At 36.3% G+C, this 19,364-nt stretch overlaps 1 protein-coding gene across 1 annotated transcript; it reads left to right on the top strand.

Annotated features, from left to right (window-relative positions):
- The first annotated feature begins 16,399 nt into the window (after positions 1–16,399).
- On the top strand, positions 16,400–19,332 carry LOC145051417 (protein FAR1-RELATED SEQUENCE 5-like). The gene is made up of 2 exons (XM_078999410.1): positions 16,400–16,504; positions 16,826–19,332. Exon 2 carries the CDS (start codon positions 16,829–16,831, stop codon positions 19,112–19,114), a length of 2,286 nt encoding a protein of 761 aa, XP_078855536.1. The 5' UTR covers positions 16,400–16,504; positions 16,826–16,828; the 3' UTR covers positions 19,115–19,332.
- Positions 19,333–19,364: the final 32 nt, after the last annotated feature.

Genomic DNA, 19,364 nt, shown 5'->3' with positions numbered 1-19,364 from the left:
CGCGATCAAGACCAAACTCCCCCTCGAAGTAACACCGGTCTTCAAATCCGCAAATGAATATTCGACAAACTCGAGAAGCTTCGAATACCCATCATTCTCCCCCTTTTTATAATCAAAAAATGATTATAAAACCCACTAAGGATGAGAAGCGCCCGAGGAATAGTCGTCACAATAATCCCCCTTGATGTGTACCAAAAATGAATCACCAAAAATCTTACACGGAAAAACAATCACAAAAAAGCCACAAAAATTTTCAATTTATGAAATTTTTTGACTTTTTGGGTGAAAGTTGCAAGATTTTTCAAAAAAACGGGTAGAAATTGTCATTTTCTGAAACTTGCAGGGACCCGTTGCGCCAAAAATAGTCAAATATGCGAAACTCTAGCCCATTTGCGAAACCGGGCATAAAGCGTAAATTCGCACAAACTACAGGGACCAGAACTGAAAATTCTGCATTTTTGTCATTTTTTAACCCCATTTGCGAAGTTGGACCATTTGAATTATTTCATGAAAAGATTAGGGGCCAAATGCAAAACTATGTACTTTTTTCTTCCCCAATTCACTTATACAGTAAAAGACTTCGCATCTTAATACTTCGCATGTGACTGAGACATGAATGCGAACCAGCTATAAGAAAACTTCACATCTTTATCCCAAGTAACCAAATGCGAAAGTTTTGAAATCCAGATGCGAACTCAACTTTGAGTCACTCATATGCCAACTGTTCTTGATCTCAAATGTGAATATCACCATTACATAACAAAATGCGAATGAACATTTTGTTTGACTTCCAAATTGCGAATCGTATTACATCCTTATACCCATCGATTGTTCGCATATCATTCACAATCCAAGTTTCGTTCTCCTGTAACATCTTCCCAGTTCCTAATTTTCAAAATCTTCGAAATCAAAGAACAACAATCCGTCAACGATCCCAAAATCAATCGAAATCATCTTCCCATACGAACAATCAGACCTCGATTTCAAACCAACAAACCAAATGCGAATCCAAAATCCAAATGCGAAATCAAGTGAACAATATAATCGATCCACAGATGCGAACTATTGGTCATCAATCGTTCAAACCTTCAACTTCATAACCAAGATCGATATGCGAACCCAAATTTAAGAACCAGATGCGAATGGATGTTATCAAAAGTCATAGATCATCACTTCAAAGATTTCGATCGAATATATCATCTGTTCATATCATCTGTTCGTTTTTCGTTATCCAAGTAACCCCAATCGAATCATCAACATCGACTTAGACACTGACTCCAATACATGACCTTTCGATTTTCATGCAACACATCTGCTATCGACTTCAAAAAATTAAACTGATTCTCAAATTGACTTCGATTTTGACTTTTGTTTCATATTCTTTGACTTTTCAAATCAGATGAGAACGAGTTGAATCAACAGTCGAAATCGACTCCAAAGCTATTTGATTCATTCGATTTGAACTAAACACCTATCACCATTTTAAAATCGATTGCAATCTTAACCTTTCGATTTCAATTTCACAGACGAACCAAGCTTTGAATATTATCTATCGATTTCAGATGAGCATCTCCAAATTTGATTCCATATTGATTCACATGGTGAAATCGATCAAGAATAAGGAAAATAAAAACGATTTGATTTTGCTTGGCTCAATTTGGATACTAATCTTGAGAACCAATCGACTTCAAACATAGAATACGGAAGAATAAGAGGAATGAATAAAAGATCCGAATGAGTATGAGCTCATGAATAGTATCAAAAATCCATTTGAGCTTAAAGAGACGGATCAATGAATGATTAAACAAATCTTGTTTGGGTTGGGCTTCCAAAGCAGATGAACAGTGAAAGAAAAGCAAATTTTGAATTTGAATTTGATTTTTGAGGTTTGATCTAAACAAAAATTAATTGGATCAACAAAGAGGTTTGAAACGGATTAGATCCAATGAGACAAATCGATCAAAAATGAAAAACGTAAAATACGAATCGAAATCATGGATGTTTTGGAATCCATTTGAGAATTTGAGTTACCTTTTTGACGAATTGATTTCCGTTTGTAACAAACGAATCAAATCTAGAAGATCTTGGTTCTTTTGTTGGAATGAGAAAATCTCCAAATCGAACATTGTACCACCCACCATGCGAGATGTACAACTCGTTCTTCGTGTTCTTCGTGTTCTTCATCAAACCAAGAACATCTTCAAAAGAACCACCAACACATTTGGGTTTTGACTTCAAATTTAATGCAACACTTGGATATTATTGCTTTGGAACCCAAATTTGTTTCACGGATTTCGGCTTCACAACATATGACGATTTTTGTGAGTAAACCCGCTTATTTTTCCGATTAATCTTCTTCTTCTTTTTCTTTCTCATCTTTTTGCATCTTGAAGACTTGACTCCATGAACAAACCCACTTTCAACAACATGAACATTTTGAGTTTGAATCAAATCTTTTGGAGTTTGATACTTTTGATTTTCTTGGATCATCGGCTTCCGATAAGGAATCATTCCTTCAAACGAATCACAAGAACACAAAATATCATCGGTTTGAACTCCAATCGAGCAAAAAACTTTTTCATCTTGAAAATCAACTTGAACTCCTTTTTCTTGAACATCATCATCATCAATAACACTATCCCGAGCTTCACGAAAATCTGTATAATATTCAAGTTTATTGCTTCCATATTTGCATTCAGCACGAGAAAATCCTTTTATGACTTCTCCATCTCTTCTATTTCTTCGTCTCTTTTGATATGTTGTAACCAAACGATCAAACAAATGTTTGGTTCGAAAAATTGGACAACTAATTAATTCTCCAACTTCATTCTTTTCTCCATTTACAACAATATCATATTCACTTTTCAATCCAACAGTTAAGCTATAAAGAAGATATTCAAATGAGCATTCACTTTGAACATCTTCACTACGTATCATCCATTTCTCCATGATTACAAGAACTTGAAATTTTCTAGAGAGAGAAAGTGATTTTGAATGGGTTTTCTAGAGAGATAAAGTGATACAAACAAGTATTCTAGAGAGAGAAAGTCGAATTATGGATCAAATGAAGGAAAAATTCGACTTCTAGAACACACAAACCTCTCTAATCACGAAGATCAATGAACAATAAGAATCACCAAATCAAGAAAGCCATCAAGGATCAATTCTTGATGAAAATCAAGAACACCCGCTCTGATACCAATTGTAGTGGTGTTGATTATGATGACATGTGCGGAATTAGAAAGATCTAGTGAATCATCATGTAAAATCAAGAACAGATGGAGTAAATAAATCTTTGTAAGCTCTTATTAGATCTAGAAAGATTATACAAATGGGTTTGTACAAAGTTTCTCTCTCTAGTATAACACTCCAAATGGATTCACTTCTTACATAATGGGAGTCACTCACTTCCTATTTATAGGAAAGACTCAACCCATTTACACATACAAAGAGGAAAGCCTAAACACTACATCCAAGCATGACTTTGCACCCTAACATTCTCCCCTTCAAAGTTAGGATTGCATGTCCGGCCTTAATCTCCAACGAGCTAGCACGATCAAGACCAAACTCCCCCTCGAAGTAACAACGTTCTTCACATCCGCAAATGAATATTCGACAAACCCGAGAAGCTTAAAATACCCATCATTTTCTTCTTCCCCAATTCGTGAACCAGTAACAAAACCTTCAATAGTTTTTCCTTCACAAAATAATTTTCGCTAGTTCCAGTCACGAATGTCGACACCATTAATAAGAATTTTTTTTCTTAATCAACGGAATATCGAAAAAGAAGGCATGTGAATTGTTGAACAACATCTTAACCATTCAATCTCTTAATCAAGATTTCTCTATTACAAGTCATTCAAAATCATCGACATCAACAAATCAAGTTCATAGCCTTCACGATCATTCATCCAAACACGTCATCAACACATACAAAATCAACAATCGACATCAAGCTATTGAATTTGTCGATTCATTTCCAAAATAATGCCAATGAAACTTGATTTCAACATAACCTCTTTGTTTGTTGTTCATCAATCGATATCAGATCCAACTTTCCTATATCAAAACGTCACTCGTTTTCGAAACGATCGAACACAGTGAGGATAATAGATACCCAAACCATCGATTCCGAATGCATTGACTATCTGTTCGTCAATGGATCCAGTTTTCCATCGATTCCAATCCTTCGAAACCAAAATGGGCGAACCTAAAATTGATTAACCATACTTTCCATAAGCAGTTGACATACAACCCAAATTCCAAATCAAAACCTTGACCATTGAAATCAAAATCAAGCTTTTGATTGATTTCAGTAAATAATCCAAAACAGCGATATCAAACTATCTACTCCCGACTCCACATCACCAATCCAAAACAGATTTTGTTCTCAAGCAAAACGTGTTCATCATCAATCATCGACCATTGAACCATTGACTTCAAATTCAATGCATTGACCCAAACTCAAAATTTTCAACTATTCTTTAAACCTTTTAAATCCATTAACTGATACTCGACATCACAGTTTCCCAATCTATGAACATCAATATGTAACTATTCAACTGTAAACACAACTCCCATATGAACCAAATCATGTACTGAAATCGATGAGATAGCGAAACCATTGACGTCAAATGTAGCATCCCAAAAATCGAGGCCAAAAATTTCATTTTTAACTAAGTAATTCATAATATAGTTTATCAAACATTGCCAATGTCATATCAATTTATAAAAACCATAACAGTGTGTCTGAAAACCATATCATCGAAAGTAATAAAAATCAGAGTACAATCCCAGAAAACTCCATGCGGAAATCATGTGTGTGATGTGCTGCTACATCGCCGACTCCTTCCCCTTTGACGAAGAGGTACCTGAAACCACAACCAAAAACTGTAAGCACAAAGCTTAGTGAGTTACCCCATCATACCGCATACCATATAACATCGTCGGTATCTTTCAACCGGTAACTACCATCGGTATCTTTCAACCGGTAACTATCATCGGTATCTTTCAACCGATAACCGCCATCGGTATCTTTCAACCAGTAACTGTCATCTGTATCTTTCAACCGGTAACTACCATCAACATCTTTCAACCGGTAACTGGGGACTATGTCACCCCTACCACTAACATACAATAGCAAGATATAAACATACAGTCAAGCATATCGGGGTACTGACCTACCCATTGGTCCTAACGACCTATGCCAGGGAAAGACTATTCCCTGTCACTAATACAACTTTCATACTATGCAAGCATATCTCATGACCAAGTCTCATAACCAAACCAAGATAATTATCACAAAGACAATTATCTACTAAATACCCCTTTGGTGGGTCGGTATTGTGGCCTTAGACCCACCCCTACTACAAGGTAACTCACCTCGATGTGTAGCGTCTGAACTGTCCTCGGCATGAAGGTCGGCTTCCCTCGACTCCTCAATCCCTACACGACAATCCACAAGTCATCAAACAGAATATATGACCCTAACCAGGGTGAATACCATAACCAGAAAAAGTCAACCTTGGTCAAGGCCAACATCCAGTTGACCTGACTCGCCGAGTTGACCCGCCAACTCGCCGAGTCCACACTCCACTAATCTGATACAACCTCGACTCCGCTCATTGAGTCTAGCAAGAACTCGACGGATTCTTCTTCCTTCAAACTATCGACACCATCTTTATCCGACTCGTCGAGTTCTTCCTTGAACTCGGCGAGTTCATCTCCTTCATAAGAACATGTGCAGTCTACGACTCGCCGAGTTGTATGAACAACTCGTTGAGTCAATCTTCAAATGTTGGGAGATTGCCTTGGACTCGCCGAGTCTGTTCATACACTCATTGAGTCCCATGATTCTCAAGTCCTTTTTCGCGTCTAAACATCTACGGGACTTCCCTCCCTAACAACTGGTCCATTCGTAAAATAGATCTGGTGGTCATTACATCCCGACTCGTTGAGTCTCAAGAACAACTCGACAAGTCCATCCTTGACCATTACTATACAGCCGATTTAAGTGGGTCTTAACACATCAAAACCATAAATCTATCCTCCTAATGTCCAATTTATACGTAAAGTTCCAAACTTGGTGCACTTGCATGGGGTTTTTGGCTCAAAAATCCACAAAAGGTGCTCTACAATGTGCATGGGGCTCTCATGGCAATAAATTTGGCACCTTTATGCCATGAGACCCCTCCAATGACTCGGATCTAAAATTAGAACCCATGATTCACTTTGAAAATACGAAAATGGCTTAGGAAGCCCTAAATGCACCCAAAATCTAAGCCCTAAAGATGAACAACCAAAAGGAAGACCAAAACATGGGGCAATTACCTTGCTTGAGCTGAAGATGGAATAAGATCTCTGGATCTACAATCCCCAACTCGGATTTCCAAGCTTCTTCCTTCCTTTCAAGCTTCACAAACCAACCAAAAGCACCAAAACAGCTTTAGATCACACAAAACGACTAGGGTTTCAATATACAGCTTCTTGGGAGAGATAGGGACGAGGGAGGCTGAGTTAAGTCGTTTAAATAGGGTGCAAACCCTCAGATTTAGGGTTTCCCTCATACGTCACCTACTCACCGAGTTAATCTCTCGACTCGTCGAGTAGGTCACTTAAAATGCCCGCGGATCACGACCCTACTCGACGAGTTGGGCCACCAACTCGTTGAGTCCCAGAGAAAATACAAAAATGTTTAAATTAAATGCATACTGGGAATCAGGTGCTACACCAAACCAAACAATCGATCAACAATTATTCAAAATCAAAATCAATCAAATACCCATTCGATTTCAAAACCATCTCAAATACGAACTCAACCCCTAATACAGCTGATTTCGAATCCACTATGCAAAATCGATTATCTATGAACGTCAACTTTGACCCCAAATAAAGATAGTTGACTTCAACTTCAACCAACTTTAATCAAAGTCAAAGACGACTTGAAATCAAATTGAACATTCAATTATGTGTAATTTCAATTCACAATACCAGTTGATTATTAGAGGTAATGAAAAGTAAACAAAAATTTGTTTCCGAAGATATGTTCATGTTCAATGACAAACAAGAGTGAATAATGAGTCAGACTCTCGGATGATTTTGTTCCATTACGAACATTGAAGGAATACTAAATGGATCATGAACAGTAAAAAAATGTTTGGGCTCAAAGATTGAAACAGATTTTGATTGAATTTTTGGGCTCATGATCAAAAGGAATTAGTTCTCAATGAATTGGGCTTGATCTAAAAAAATTGTTGGATCGACAATGGGGTTGAAACGAATTCGATCCATCAAGACAAATCAATCAAAAATGAAAAACGTCAAATACGAATCGAAATCATGGATGTTTTGGAATCCATTTGAAAATTTGAGATACCTTTTTGACGAATCGAGTTCCGTTTTCAAAGAACAAATCAAATTTAGAAGATATTGGTTCTTTTGTTGGAATGAGAAAATCTCCAATTTGAATATTGTACCACCCACTATTCGTGATATACAACTCGTTCTTCGTGTTCTTCGTGTTCATCATAGATCCAAGAACATAGTCATAAGAACCATCAACATTTTTGGGTTTTGACTTCAAATTCAATGCAACCTTTGGAGATTGTTGCTTTGGAACCCAAATTTGTTTCACAGATTTCGGCTTCACAACATTTGACATTTTTGTGAGTAAACCCGCTTGTTTTTGCATTTAATCTTCTTCTTCTTTTTCTTTCTCACCTTTTTACATCTTGAAGACTTGAATTCGTGAACAAACCCACTTCCCACAACTTCAAATTTATGAGTTTGAATCAAATCTTTTGGACTTTGATACTTGTGTTTTTCTTGGATCACCGGCTTCCGATAAGGAATCATTCCTTCAAACGAATCATAAGAACAAAAAATATCATCGGTTTGAAGTTTGAACTCCAATCGAGCAAAAAGCTTTTTCATCATGAGAATCAACTTGAACTCCTTTTTCTTGAGTATCATGAACATCCGGGTAAGAAGCAAGAATATTATCACCGTATTTGCATTCATCAAGATGAATTCCTTCAATTATTTCATCATCTTTCTTCTTCTTCCTTCTTTCATGAAAAGTTGTTACCAAATGATCAAGCAACACCTTATGATAATCATAATCATTAGGATAGCTATTGAACTTTCCACATTCACATTTCTTCTTAGAAATAAGTCAATTTCTTTTGAAATACCCGGTTACAGAACAACTGAGAATTCCTTCAAAATTGAATGACCAAGGAAAACCCTCTACAAACCAATCATCATGAATTGTTTCATCCATAATTCATCAATCAATAGGATCTTTAGTTTTTGTAGAGAGAGAAAGTGATTTTGAATGGGCTTTCTAGAGAGAGAAAGTAAAAAATCAAGGAGATCTCTAGAGAGAGAAAGTGGTACAAACAAGTATTATAGAGAGAGAAAATTGAATTATGGATCAAATCAAGAAAAAGTTCGATTTCTAGAACACAAAACACTCTCTAATCACGAAGATCAATAAGAACATGAAGAATCACCAAATCAAGATTGCCATCATGGATCAATTCTTGATTGAATTAAGAACACCCACTCTGATACCAATTGTAGTGGTGTTGATTATGATGGCATGTGCGGAATTAGAAAAGATCTAGTGAATCATCATGTAAACTATGAACACATTGAGTAAATAATTTTTTTATGCTCTCATTAGATCTAGAAAGAACATACAAATGGGTCTTGTAAAAAATCTATCTCTAGTCTCCAAAATGATCATTAAATAAATGAGTGCCAATCATTTCCTATTTATAGGAAAGACAACTCATTACACAATACAAGTGGGTAAAGCACAAATACATCCAAGCGTGATTTTCACCCTAACAGGTCCCTCAAACAACTTGCCGCATACCGGACCTTTGACCCCTCAGGGTAGAAGCTCGTCAACTGAGCAGACTCCATGTCTACAATCTATCTCCTGGCGACAATGGGGTCCTTCATCCCATGGAAGTCTGGAACACCACATCCCATGAAGTCCTTGAAGGAGAGTGTGCATGTCCTTACATGGCCAGATGTCAGCTCGCTCCTAAACGCCCTGAGGCGATCCTCCATTAGCTCAATAATCCCTTCCTTGATCGACCCAAAAATCACCGGGGTCGACTCAAGGATGCCTCTCGTGATCTCAGACGCGATGAACTCGCGTAGTCCCTTATCAACTAGCTTGGAACCTAAACCTGAACCTGATCTCGACCCTGATCCCGATCCTCCTGCTCCGTGACGCGTAATGATCACCATTTTAAAACAAAAAACATAAGTGTCATGGTCATACATAATCTTGAGAGGTCTCACACACTCTACAAGTTCCCTGGTTCTATCTCGGCCCTCCCTGATTCGAGTATGGATCCTCTGCTTTCAGTAGTACGGGCCCATACTACCTTCCACATATATCCGTACTTTCCTCAAGGATTGCTTTGACTTCACCAAGTCCCTTCTATTACGGTTGCACTCGGTGCTAATCTCATCCTAGGCTTACCCTAGGGTAACTCTCTAACTCACTCTCTGCCATCAGCTGCATAAGAAGCCCCTGCTACCTTCACCTAACTAGCTCGCGAATACCATTACATATCACTAAGACCAGATAATTCTTCGAATGAGAGGTCCTACCCTATAACGGTTGGACTTAAAAAAGAGATGCGAAATAGGGCTGGACCTAACCTTCTTAAATTATTTAGTCCTCACAATATGTAATGTAATGTATTCATTTACTAGTTAACTAAAGATAGCTAGGACTCCTAATAACACGAAGCAAGCAACATTTGGGCATTGAGTAACCCAAACCAAGCATATCCTCTCCAGGCTATCATATCACTTAACCAATCAGCACTATCATGCAGTTCAATAAGCACATTCAACAGGCATATCAGGCATCTTCCTATATCCTTAGCCCTATTCTAGCATGTAGTTCTCATACACATACAACAGACATAAAAGGCATCCTTCCTAGATCCTTAGCCCTAATCTAGCATGCAGTTCTCATAATCATATCATATCATAACATAAAATATATGAGTATCCTGGTGAAAACTTACTTAAGCTCGGTCGGTTGCACGCATCACACACCTTGTTCTTTCTCAAAACTTTTTACTTTAACTTTTGGAAAAAACTATTTTCTCGTGAAAATCTTTCAAACCCTCTATTTGAGTTCAGACACTCCTGAGAGTGTGTTTGAATCCCTCAAACCAAGGCTCTGATACCATCTTGTAACATCCCAATTTTCAAGACCAAAAATTTCATTTTGATAAAACGATTTGCAAAAACAAACATAAGAAAACATCATCAAGTCACATCATTTCATAAAAACCATACCACATGTCTCAAAACCATATAATAAAAATAGTAACTATGTCAGAGTACAATCCTAAGAATCTCATAATGTAGAAATCTTATGTGTATGATGCGTTGCTACCGTGCTGGCTCCTTCCCCTTCGATGAAGAGGTACCTAAAAACAAATCTGAAAACTGTAAGCACGAATCTTAGTAAGTTCCCCCATCATACCACATACATACACATATAATGCCTATCCATTGGTGTCTTTTAACCGATATCTGACGTACATAACTGGAAGTTGGGCTTCCATTCGGTATCTTTCAACCAGTAACTAGGAGTTGATCTCCCCTTCGGTATCTTTCAACTGGTACCCGGGAGCGGACCTCCCCTTCGGTATCTTTCAACCGGTAACCGGAAGCTAACCTCCCCTTCGGTATCTTTCAACTGGTAACTGGGGACTATTTCACCCCTACCAGTACCACATAATAACATATCATGAACATATAGCTAGGTATGCATGGGAACTGTCTACCCCTTCGGTATCTTTCAACTGATAATCGGGGACTATTTCACCCTACTACTACTAGCACATATAACATCCTAGCAGATGAGAATAACAGATAGTGGCATACCAGATCATTATCACAAAGACAATCATCTAACTACAACTCCTACTTAGTGCGCCAACATTGTGGCCTTCCACCCACTCTACTAGAAGGTAACTCACCTCAATGTCGTGTAGTAACAGAACTGTCCTCGGTGATGGGATCAACTCCTCTTAAACTCCTACACATAACAACCTCCCTTAATTACCATTCCATACTCGTAACCCTTTCAAGGGTCAACTCAGGTCAAAGTCAAAGTCATGGTCAATACCTTGGTTAAAGTCAACTTTTGGTCAAAGTCAACACCTGGTTGACTCAACTCGCTGATTTGGTCCACCAACTCGTCGAGTTCCATAATCCACAAAATGCTAGAACTTCAATCTTACTCGTCAACTCTTTCAAGAATCCGTCGAGTTCTCCTTCATACAGAATCGGGACCCTTTGCTCATGACTCGCCGAGTTCATCCTTGACTCGTCGAGCTCTTCTTCATATTAGTCGGGACATTTCCTTGAACTCCTCGAGTTCCTTGATCTTCCAATCCACATTCACGTCCATCTTGTTGAGTCCTCTTTTAGACTCAACCAGATTGCTCAGAAACAGAAAAGGTTGGGGATCCATGACCCAACTCGCCGAGTCCTATGAACGACTCGTCAAGTCCCCCAAAGTCCAAGTCTATCCATTCGATTTTAGTCGGGCTTAATGCATCCAGAACATAGATCTGACCTCCTTGGATCGATATAGCACGTAAAGTTACAAACTTTACATGCATGCATGGGTTAACTAGTCCATAAAGTCCTAAAAAGTGTTCCATAAGATGTGTGGGACTCCAATGGCCATAAAGTTGGCACCTTTATGCCATGGAGTCCCTCTAAGACTCTGGATCCGAAGTCCTAACACGAAAACAAGCTTGCATCCATGAATGGTTCCATAATGAGCTCTAAATGGCCCTAAACTACCCCAAGCTTCCTCTTAATCTCCCAAGCTTCCTCTTTCTTCTCAAGCTTCAAAAACACACAAGATAGCTCAAAATCTCAAGAACACTCACAAACTGATTAGGGTTTCGAGAATAGGGTCTGAGGGTGATGGAGGCTGAAGTGGAGGCCATATAAGTTGTATAAATAGGGTGCAAGCACTAAGATTTAGGGTTTCATCCATACATATCTCCTCGTCGATTCGGGGCTTCCAACTCAGTGAGTAGACTCTTCCACCCGCGTCCAAGATTCGCATCTATTCAACGAGTTGGGGCCTTCAACTCGTCGAGTCCCAATGTAAAAATGCAAAAAATCCTATTTAAAATACGTACCGGGTACCGGATGTTACAAGTTTCACACCAACATTCTCAAAAGGGTCCTCTAGTTAAATCTGAATAAAACAATTATCAGTATCTCATTGAGGCAAATCCACAAACACTTGGAAAATAACACTATTGGAATCCATTTACGTAAACATTATATAACCATTTGCAACTTCTTATGTAGGGATGCATAGTTCATTAATGTTTATAGACATTTTACAAATTTTTGAAGAGGAACCAACAGATGAACCCAATTGTTAAATAACATAGCAATACTCAACATTCCAAAATTCGATTTCAAAAAATTTAGCAATTAAGCAACAATATTTTAGAGCAATACTCAACATTCTCCGAATAATCATACAACTATATATAAAAGCAAATATAAAATCGATTTCACAGATGGAGAGGAGAAGATAGGAAATCGATTTCACAGATTGAGATGAGAAGAAAGGAAATCAATTTTACCAGCTGAAGAAGTATTGTGGAAACTTGTTGGTAACCTTGAAATCGACTTGAGAAGGAGGCATGAGTGGTGCTGATCTCGGGTTGCTTTGCAGATGTCGGGATGCGCAAGGAGAAGGAACACATGAGAAGGGGAAATAAGGGAACAAGCCTTTTCTGTTTCATCCAGTGAGTCTTTTTGTAATTGACCCAGTCAGACATTCATGACCATGTAAGATGCAGCATAAGAAGGTATCAAACGTATTGAGCTGACCGAGTCAACCAAATAGGTCTGACTGGACTGGGTCAATAAGAAGGTATCAAATGTATTGAGCTGACCGAGTCAACCAAATAGGTCTGAGTAGGTCTGACTGGCCTGGGTCAACAACATATCAAACAAGGCCTCATCAAGAAAAGGATCCAAAAAGAATAATAAATAAATAAAAATAAAAAATGTCAAATGTTAACAAAAGAAAATAAGAGGCCAAAAATACGAAAGGCATGAAGTTTTGTGGCCAAATTTAGAGATGGAAACGCGTTACTATATTAATATAATATATTTTAAAAATAAAATGAAAAAATACAAAAAAGAAACTCTCATGTAAGTTAAAAATTGTTTGGACTCTATCCACATTTTTTCGATAAATTTTGCAGTTTTGTCTAACTAAAATACAACAATACGTGTTGAGAATATTCAAAGCTGATTGCAGATAAAAAGGATTTATATAGCATATGAGAAAAGGTGAGTTTTGATTTTTATAGGGATGTGGAATGGAATTTACTCATTTAGAGTTGAGCTTGTAAAATAAAACAAATCGGAAGGAACCAGAATCGAATCTACAACAACTCGCAAAACCTACCGACGCCTTAACCCCGATCACGACAATGTTTGTGTTTACATGTCACTAGATATAAATATCTTGACCTTGGGAAAATAAATAAAGAAGAGTATATAACATGAGACAACGTCTTAACCAGCTGCACCATCTATTTCTTTTGTTAATTTTTCGCAAAACATCTATATATTATGTATATAGAATATATATTCTTTTAAAAATTTTATATAGTCGGTTCGGTTCGGTTTCTTTCGGTTTTATCAAACCCAAACCGAAGTTTTCAGTTTTTGAAAAATCTACCAAACTGTCGGCTATGCTTCGGTTTCGATTTTTGTTGGTTTTTCGATTTCAGGTTCGGTTTTGCTCACCCTTATAACAACATTTATATGTGGTTTTCTTTATTTAGTTAGCTTGCCACATCAGTAAAAATACAAACGCAATAGAATTGGTAATGTGACAGGCGTGATAGTACATCACCATGTTTTTCTCTTGTTTCTCCTTCTATTTTTATCTGGATTGAAGTTGTCATGTGTTTCTTCATTAGCTTCCAAATTCAACCACGTATTAAATATGTTTTTTTTTTTTTTGCAAATTCATTTGAATGCCTATTTCTAATAAGACACACCTTTGTCCATTAACGTTATTAGAGGCATTCCAAATGTATATATTTTCTGCATTCCAAATGGTCTGTGATCAAACGACTCAACGGATTTGTTTCCTATACTACTTCAATAAATTGGTATTTTACGAATCATATGGCAATATATTATAAACATTTATGACAAATGACAAGTAGATAAAATATCAGGAATAGGTATGTTTGTATGGAATTTTCTCATTTCTATATGGCTTAGCAAGCATCCATGACTCGTATACAATGTGTGGATTCACTTTTGCTAAAATTTCCTTTAGTCTTGGGAAGCAAATATGTGACAAATCCAAATATTTGATCAGATGTTTCAAAACATCAAAGAAATTATTTTTTATTCTTGAAAATATGATAATAAAAATCACACATTCACAAAAATTTATCTAAAGTAATTAGAAATGACATCTTCTTTAAACGTTCTATCACCTGGAAATGTCAATTAAATTTCTTGTGAGCTTGAATTCGTATTCCTGAACCCGATCAAATTATTGGGTCGACACCGACCAAATTCGTGAAGTCCTCTTAAAGAGAAAAACGTTTTTTATATGTAGCTTAGTATATAAACCCAAACGTAACCTAACATCATCCACAAACACAAACAAATATACGTTTTTTTTTCTTTAAGCTTCTCTTCAATATGCATTTCAAGAAAAAAAAAATACAACAGGAAAACCCAGAAAACCTTAAAAGAACAAATAATAGCTTATAGTACTTAGGATGCAGCATATTCATATTTACGTTGTTGTTCTCTTTCCAGATACGAAAGAAATCCAACATACAAAACAATAAGGTGAAGAATAATAAAAAAAGTGTAAATTTTGTGTATAACGAGGAGATAATTCAGCACCTTTTATAATGGATACTGGATTTATGTATAAACGAAAAATGGATTTATATTACACCACTATAACTAGTTCAACGTAGCCTCCATCAATTACATCATCTTCAATAAAATAAAAAATAAAATAAAATAAAACGAACATTGTTCTGCCTTACTGCCAATGTTTTGAATTAATTATCGGTGGTGGTACAGGGTCGAGAATGGCTCTGATCATCAACTCTTTGGACCGATCATATTGTTGGATGATATAATGAAGATCTTCATCTGACGTCACATGCACTAATAAGTAAAAATCTTCCATAGGCAACATACACCTCAAGTTCATCGAAGCTCCACATATATCCCACATCTTCACGATGAGTTCTGTATAACTGATATCTCGATCCACAGTAATAATCTTGTTGGTGCCATTAACTGTTGTAATTTATTAACTAATATTAGTTTGGTTAGTTATCATTAAAAAGTTTTGTTAGTGTTTAAGTATAAAATATAAATTATTTGACAATTTGTTTTAATTATGAAACAACACACAAGATTTAATATATTTGGAACTAATTTATATTAAATAATGGACGTGAAACATAAAGATTGTCGATGATTTAGATTTGAAAAACTATTATCACATATAGTATCCTGTTGATGATAAATAAATATGTAATTTTTGGCAAGTTAGTACTTAATATATATATATATATATATATATATATATATATATATATATATATATATATATATATAAAAGATCCAAATTGGATGATATATACATCTAGCCCGGGTAAAACTCTCCCCGGGTCAAATATATAACCTAGTTATCAAGATTTCACACCATGAGTATTGTCTAATAAGTTTGATTAACTACTAGAAAAACAGCCTTTTACGACGCTCATTGCGCGTCGTAAAAGGCTGAGACGACGCGCAAATGCGCGTCAAGGAAAAGTGAATATACCCTTAAGGGTATATAATATTAGGTACCCACATAATCAAAACTACGTAGTTTTGTTAAATGGTTTAATTTTCTGAAAATAAAAAACAAAAAACAATTTCCTTTTTCTAGTACGTGTTTCCTTATACTCAATTCCATCGATTTTTTGTTCCTTGATCGGCAGTCCAATTCAATCGATTTTGTGTTCCTTGATCGGCAGCCGGCAATTCCTTCATCGTCCTTCTGGAGAAAAAAAAATGGTTTTATGCTTTCTCTTTCAGCGATGAGTAATTCACAGAACTCATAAAAAAAAACGTTGAAGATATAACAGTCCAATTCAATCGATTTTGTGTTCCTTGATCGGCAGTCGGCAATTCCTTCATCGTCCTTCTGGAGAAAAAAAAATTGGTTTTATGCTTTCTCTTTTAGCGATGAGTAATTCACAGAACTCATAAAAAAAACGTTGAAGATATACTTTCGTTAACTGCTTCACTGACTGAAATCATAAAAAAAAAAAAAAAAAAAAAAAAAAAAAAAAACCAAATTTACAAAATTGGATATTAGTCGATGCTTCATAGAGGAGAAACGCCATAAACAGCAACTCGCCTCCATCAGGTATATCGATTATTGACACCCTTAATTCAGTTGATTATGTTGTAGTTAGCCCAATTATTGGTTGGTAGAAATTACGTTCAGCATGGGACATTCCAAAAGAATCAATCTGCTACTAAACAACAACTCGGTGAAGGTGGACGACCTCTCAATGTAGAATAATTAATGTTAGATTAATAACTCTTTATTAATATAATCATTTATTCACATTCAAGTTGCTTTTGCTTTTGATATAATGAAAAAGTTAGGCTATCTCTAAAAAGTTTCTAGCATGACATTAATAGAGTCAAGTTCTTATTGTCTTTTACTTGTGGTTTTGTGCAGACCATGGTATTTGAAACCGAAGCAGCTGATCAGGCTATAGAACCGTATATATATGAAAATGTTGACACGAACGATTTTGTGGAAGCAACATATGAATTAGAAGAAGTTAACGATTTCGGTGTGAACATTGAAATTCACGAAAATGATGTTGATGATGAAAGGATACTAGGAAAGGTTTTTGATACACCCGATGATGCCTATACATTTTATAATGATTATTCATTTTTACATGGATTTGGTATACGTAGAGACGACACAATTAAAAATCCTAAAACAAATGAGCCTTTTCGGAAAATATATGTATGCAACAAAGAAGGTTTCAAACGGATGGACAAAAATGATTCAAGTGAAAATGAGAAAAAGCGTCGTAGAGATGTTAGAACCGGATGTCAGGCAAAGCTTCGAATAACAAGACAGGAGGATGGAAAATGGTTGGTGGACTCGTTTAATGACACACACAATCACGACTTGACCATGACACCTACGAAGGTGATGAAGCATCGATCTCATAGCAATTTCCACCGTTCAATAGAAGGTAAATCTCTTATGGTGCAGTTTGGTCAAGCAGGGTTGAAACCTTCTCAGATTAAAAAGGCTGTTAATACACTAAAAACCTCAAATGTAGCTGATGTAACATCAAAGCAATGTGCTGATGTTTTATCTGAGCATCGAAAACAACATAGAGATAAGGAGTTTTATGGACTTATAAAACATTTTCAAGATAAAACATTAGTTGACAGTGACCAGTATTTTGTTGTGGATTTGTCTGATGATGGGTATCCTAGAAACATCTTTTGGGCTGATGGTAGATCAAGAGACGCATATACAAAATTTAGAGATGTTGTTGTGTTTGATGTCACTTATATGACTAACAAATTCAAGATGCATTTTGCTCCCTTTACCGGGGTGAATCATCATGGGCAGTCTATACTTTTTGGTGGAGCATTGCTTGAAAATGAAAAGGAAGAAACATTTGAATGGTTATTTGAACATTTCCTTAAATGTATGTTTGACAAGTATCCGAAGGCAATTATTACCGATCAAGACAAAGCTATGGGCAATGCCATAAGAAAAGTGTTTCCAAATACTCGACATCGCTTTTGTTCATGGCATATTAGGAAGCATGAAACTGAGCACCTTCGGTCATATGTTTCCCGTTATAGTGATTTTCAAGAAACACACAGACGATGGGTAAATAGTGACACCGTTGAACAATTTGAAGCAACATGGGAAGATATGCGAATTAAGTATGAACAGGAAAGCAATTGTTGGCTTAGTGACATGTATAACCAACGTATACATTGGGCTAAACCCTTCTTGAAGGATATTTTCTTTGCTGGTATGACCACAACCGGACGAAGTGAGAGTATTAATTCATTTTTTGATGGATTTGTTAACTCGAGGACCATGTTAAATGAATTCGTTGTACAATACGACAAAGCAGTTGAGTCACGAAGGGCTACCGAAGAAGATGAAGACTTCAAGACTATGAACTCGAGACCGGTTCTTTCTTCAGTGCATCCAATCGAAGCAAAAGCAGGTCAAATTTATACTAGAAAGATGTTTGATACTTTCAAAAAAGAATGGACTGAAGCTATTACCAATTTGACCCACGAGACCATAACAAAAACTACAGAAGAAAGCACATATAGAGTTGGCCAATTGGACGTTGATAATAAATATTGGCGTATTGTTACATTTCGTTCTTTAAATCAAGTCAGCATCACATGTTCGTGTTCTATGTATGAGACAAATGGGATTTTATGCAAGCATAGCTTGTATGTGATGAAGAAGAAGCATGTTCAAGAACTACCGAGTCACTATATTTTACCGCGATGGACCCTTGATGCTAGGTACAAATTGGGTAGTGTTAGTATCGGACTCGAAGAAATAAATAATGAAAATGGAGTTAGTGCGTACACATTATTTTGTGTTCGTTCGAATTTTACGAAACTAATTGAACAAGCAAGGGACTCCCGTTCAGAGATACAAAAACTTAATAAGATATTGACAAGTCTTTTGAATGATCAAGCAAATCGAAAAAAATCTATGTCCTTGGAGAATACATCTCAAAGTTCTTGTATGGGAGTTTCACAAGTAGATATGATGCCACAGTTATCTATCCGTGATCCTCTTGGTCCAGTTACTACAAAAGGGCGTCCTAAAGTTGCAAGTAGAATCAAGTCTTCTGTAGAAGCCCCTAAAAAACGAACATGCTCTTATTGTCAAGGATTAGGTCATTATGCTACTAGTTGTTCAAAAAGAAAGGTAATTATAATAATAATTTAGTTTTCATGATTGAGAACTCTAATGATTATATTAACAATTTTTTTTTTCATGTATCAGGCGGATGAATCGTTACAAGAGACATAATGATGATATGTGTTGTTTCTATGGGCAAAAGAAAAAGTAGATGCTTCATGACATTTTTTTTTGGTTAACTGCACGTTTTTCATGTTTTAGACACAAACAATGTATGAATATTGATGCTTCTTAAGAATTTTAATTTGAAACGAATGAGGGTATTTTGTGAAAAAAA

This window comes from Lactuca serriola, chromosome 5, assembly GCF_051521515.1.
Source record: "Lactuca serriola cultivar US96UC23 chromosome 5, Lser_US96UC23_V15, whole genome shotgun sequence".
Taxonomy (NCBI): domain Eukaryota; kingdom Viridiplantae; phylum Streptophyta; class Magnoliopsida; order Asterales; family Asteraceae; genus Lactuca; species Lactuca serriola.
The sequence above is the reverse complement of the archived record's forward strand: the minus strand, read 5'-3'. Positions and strand labels throughout refer to the sequence as shown.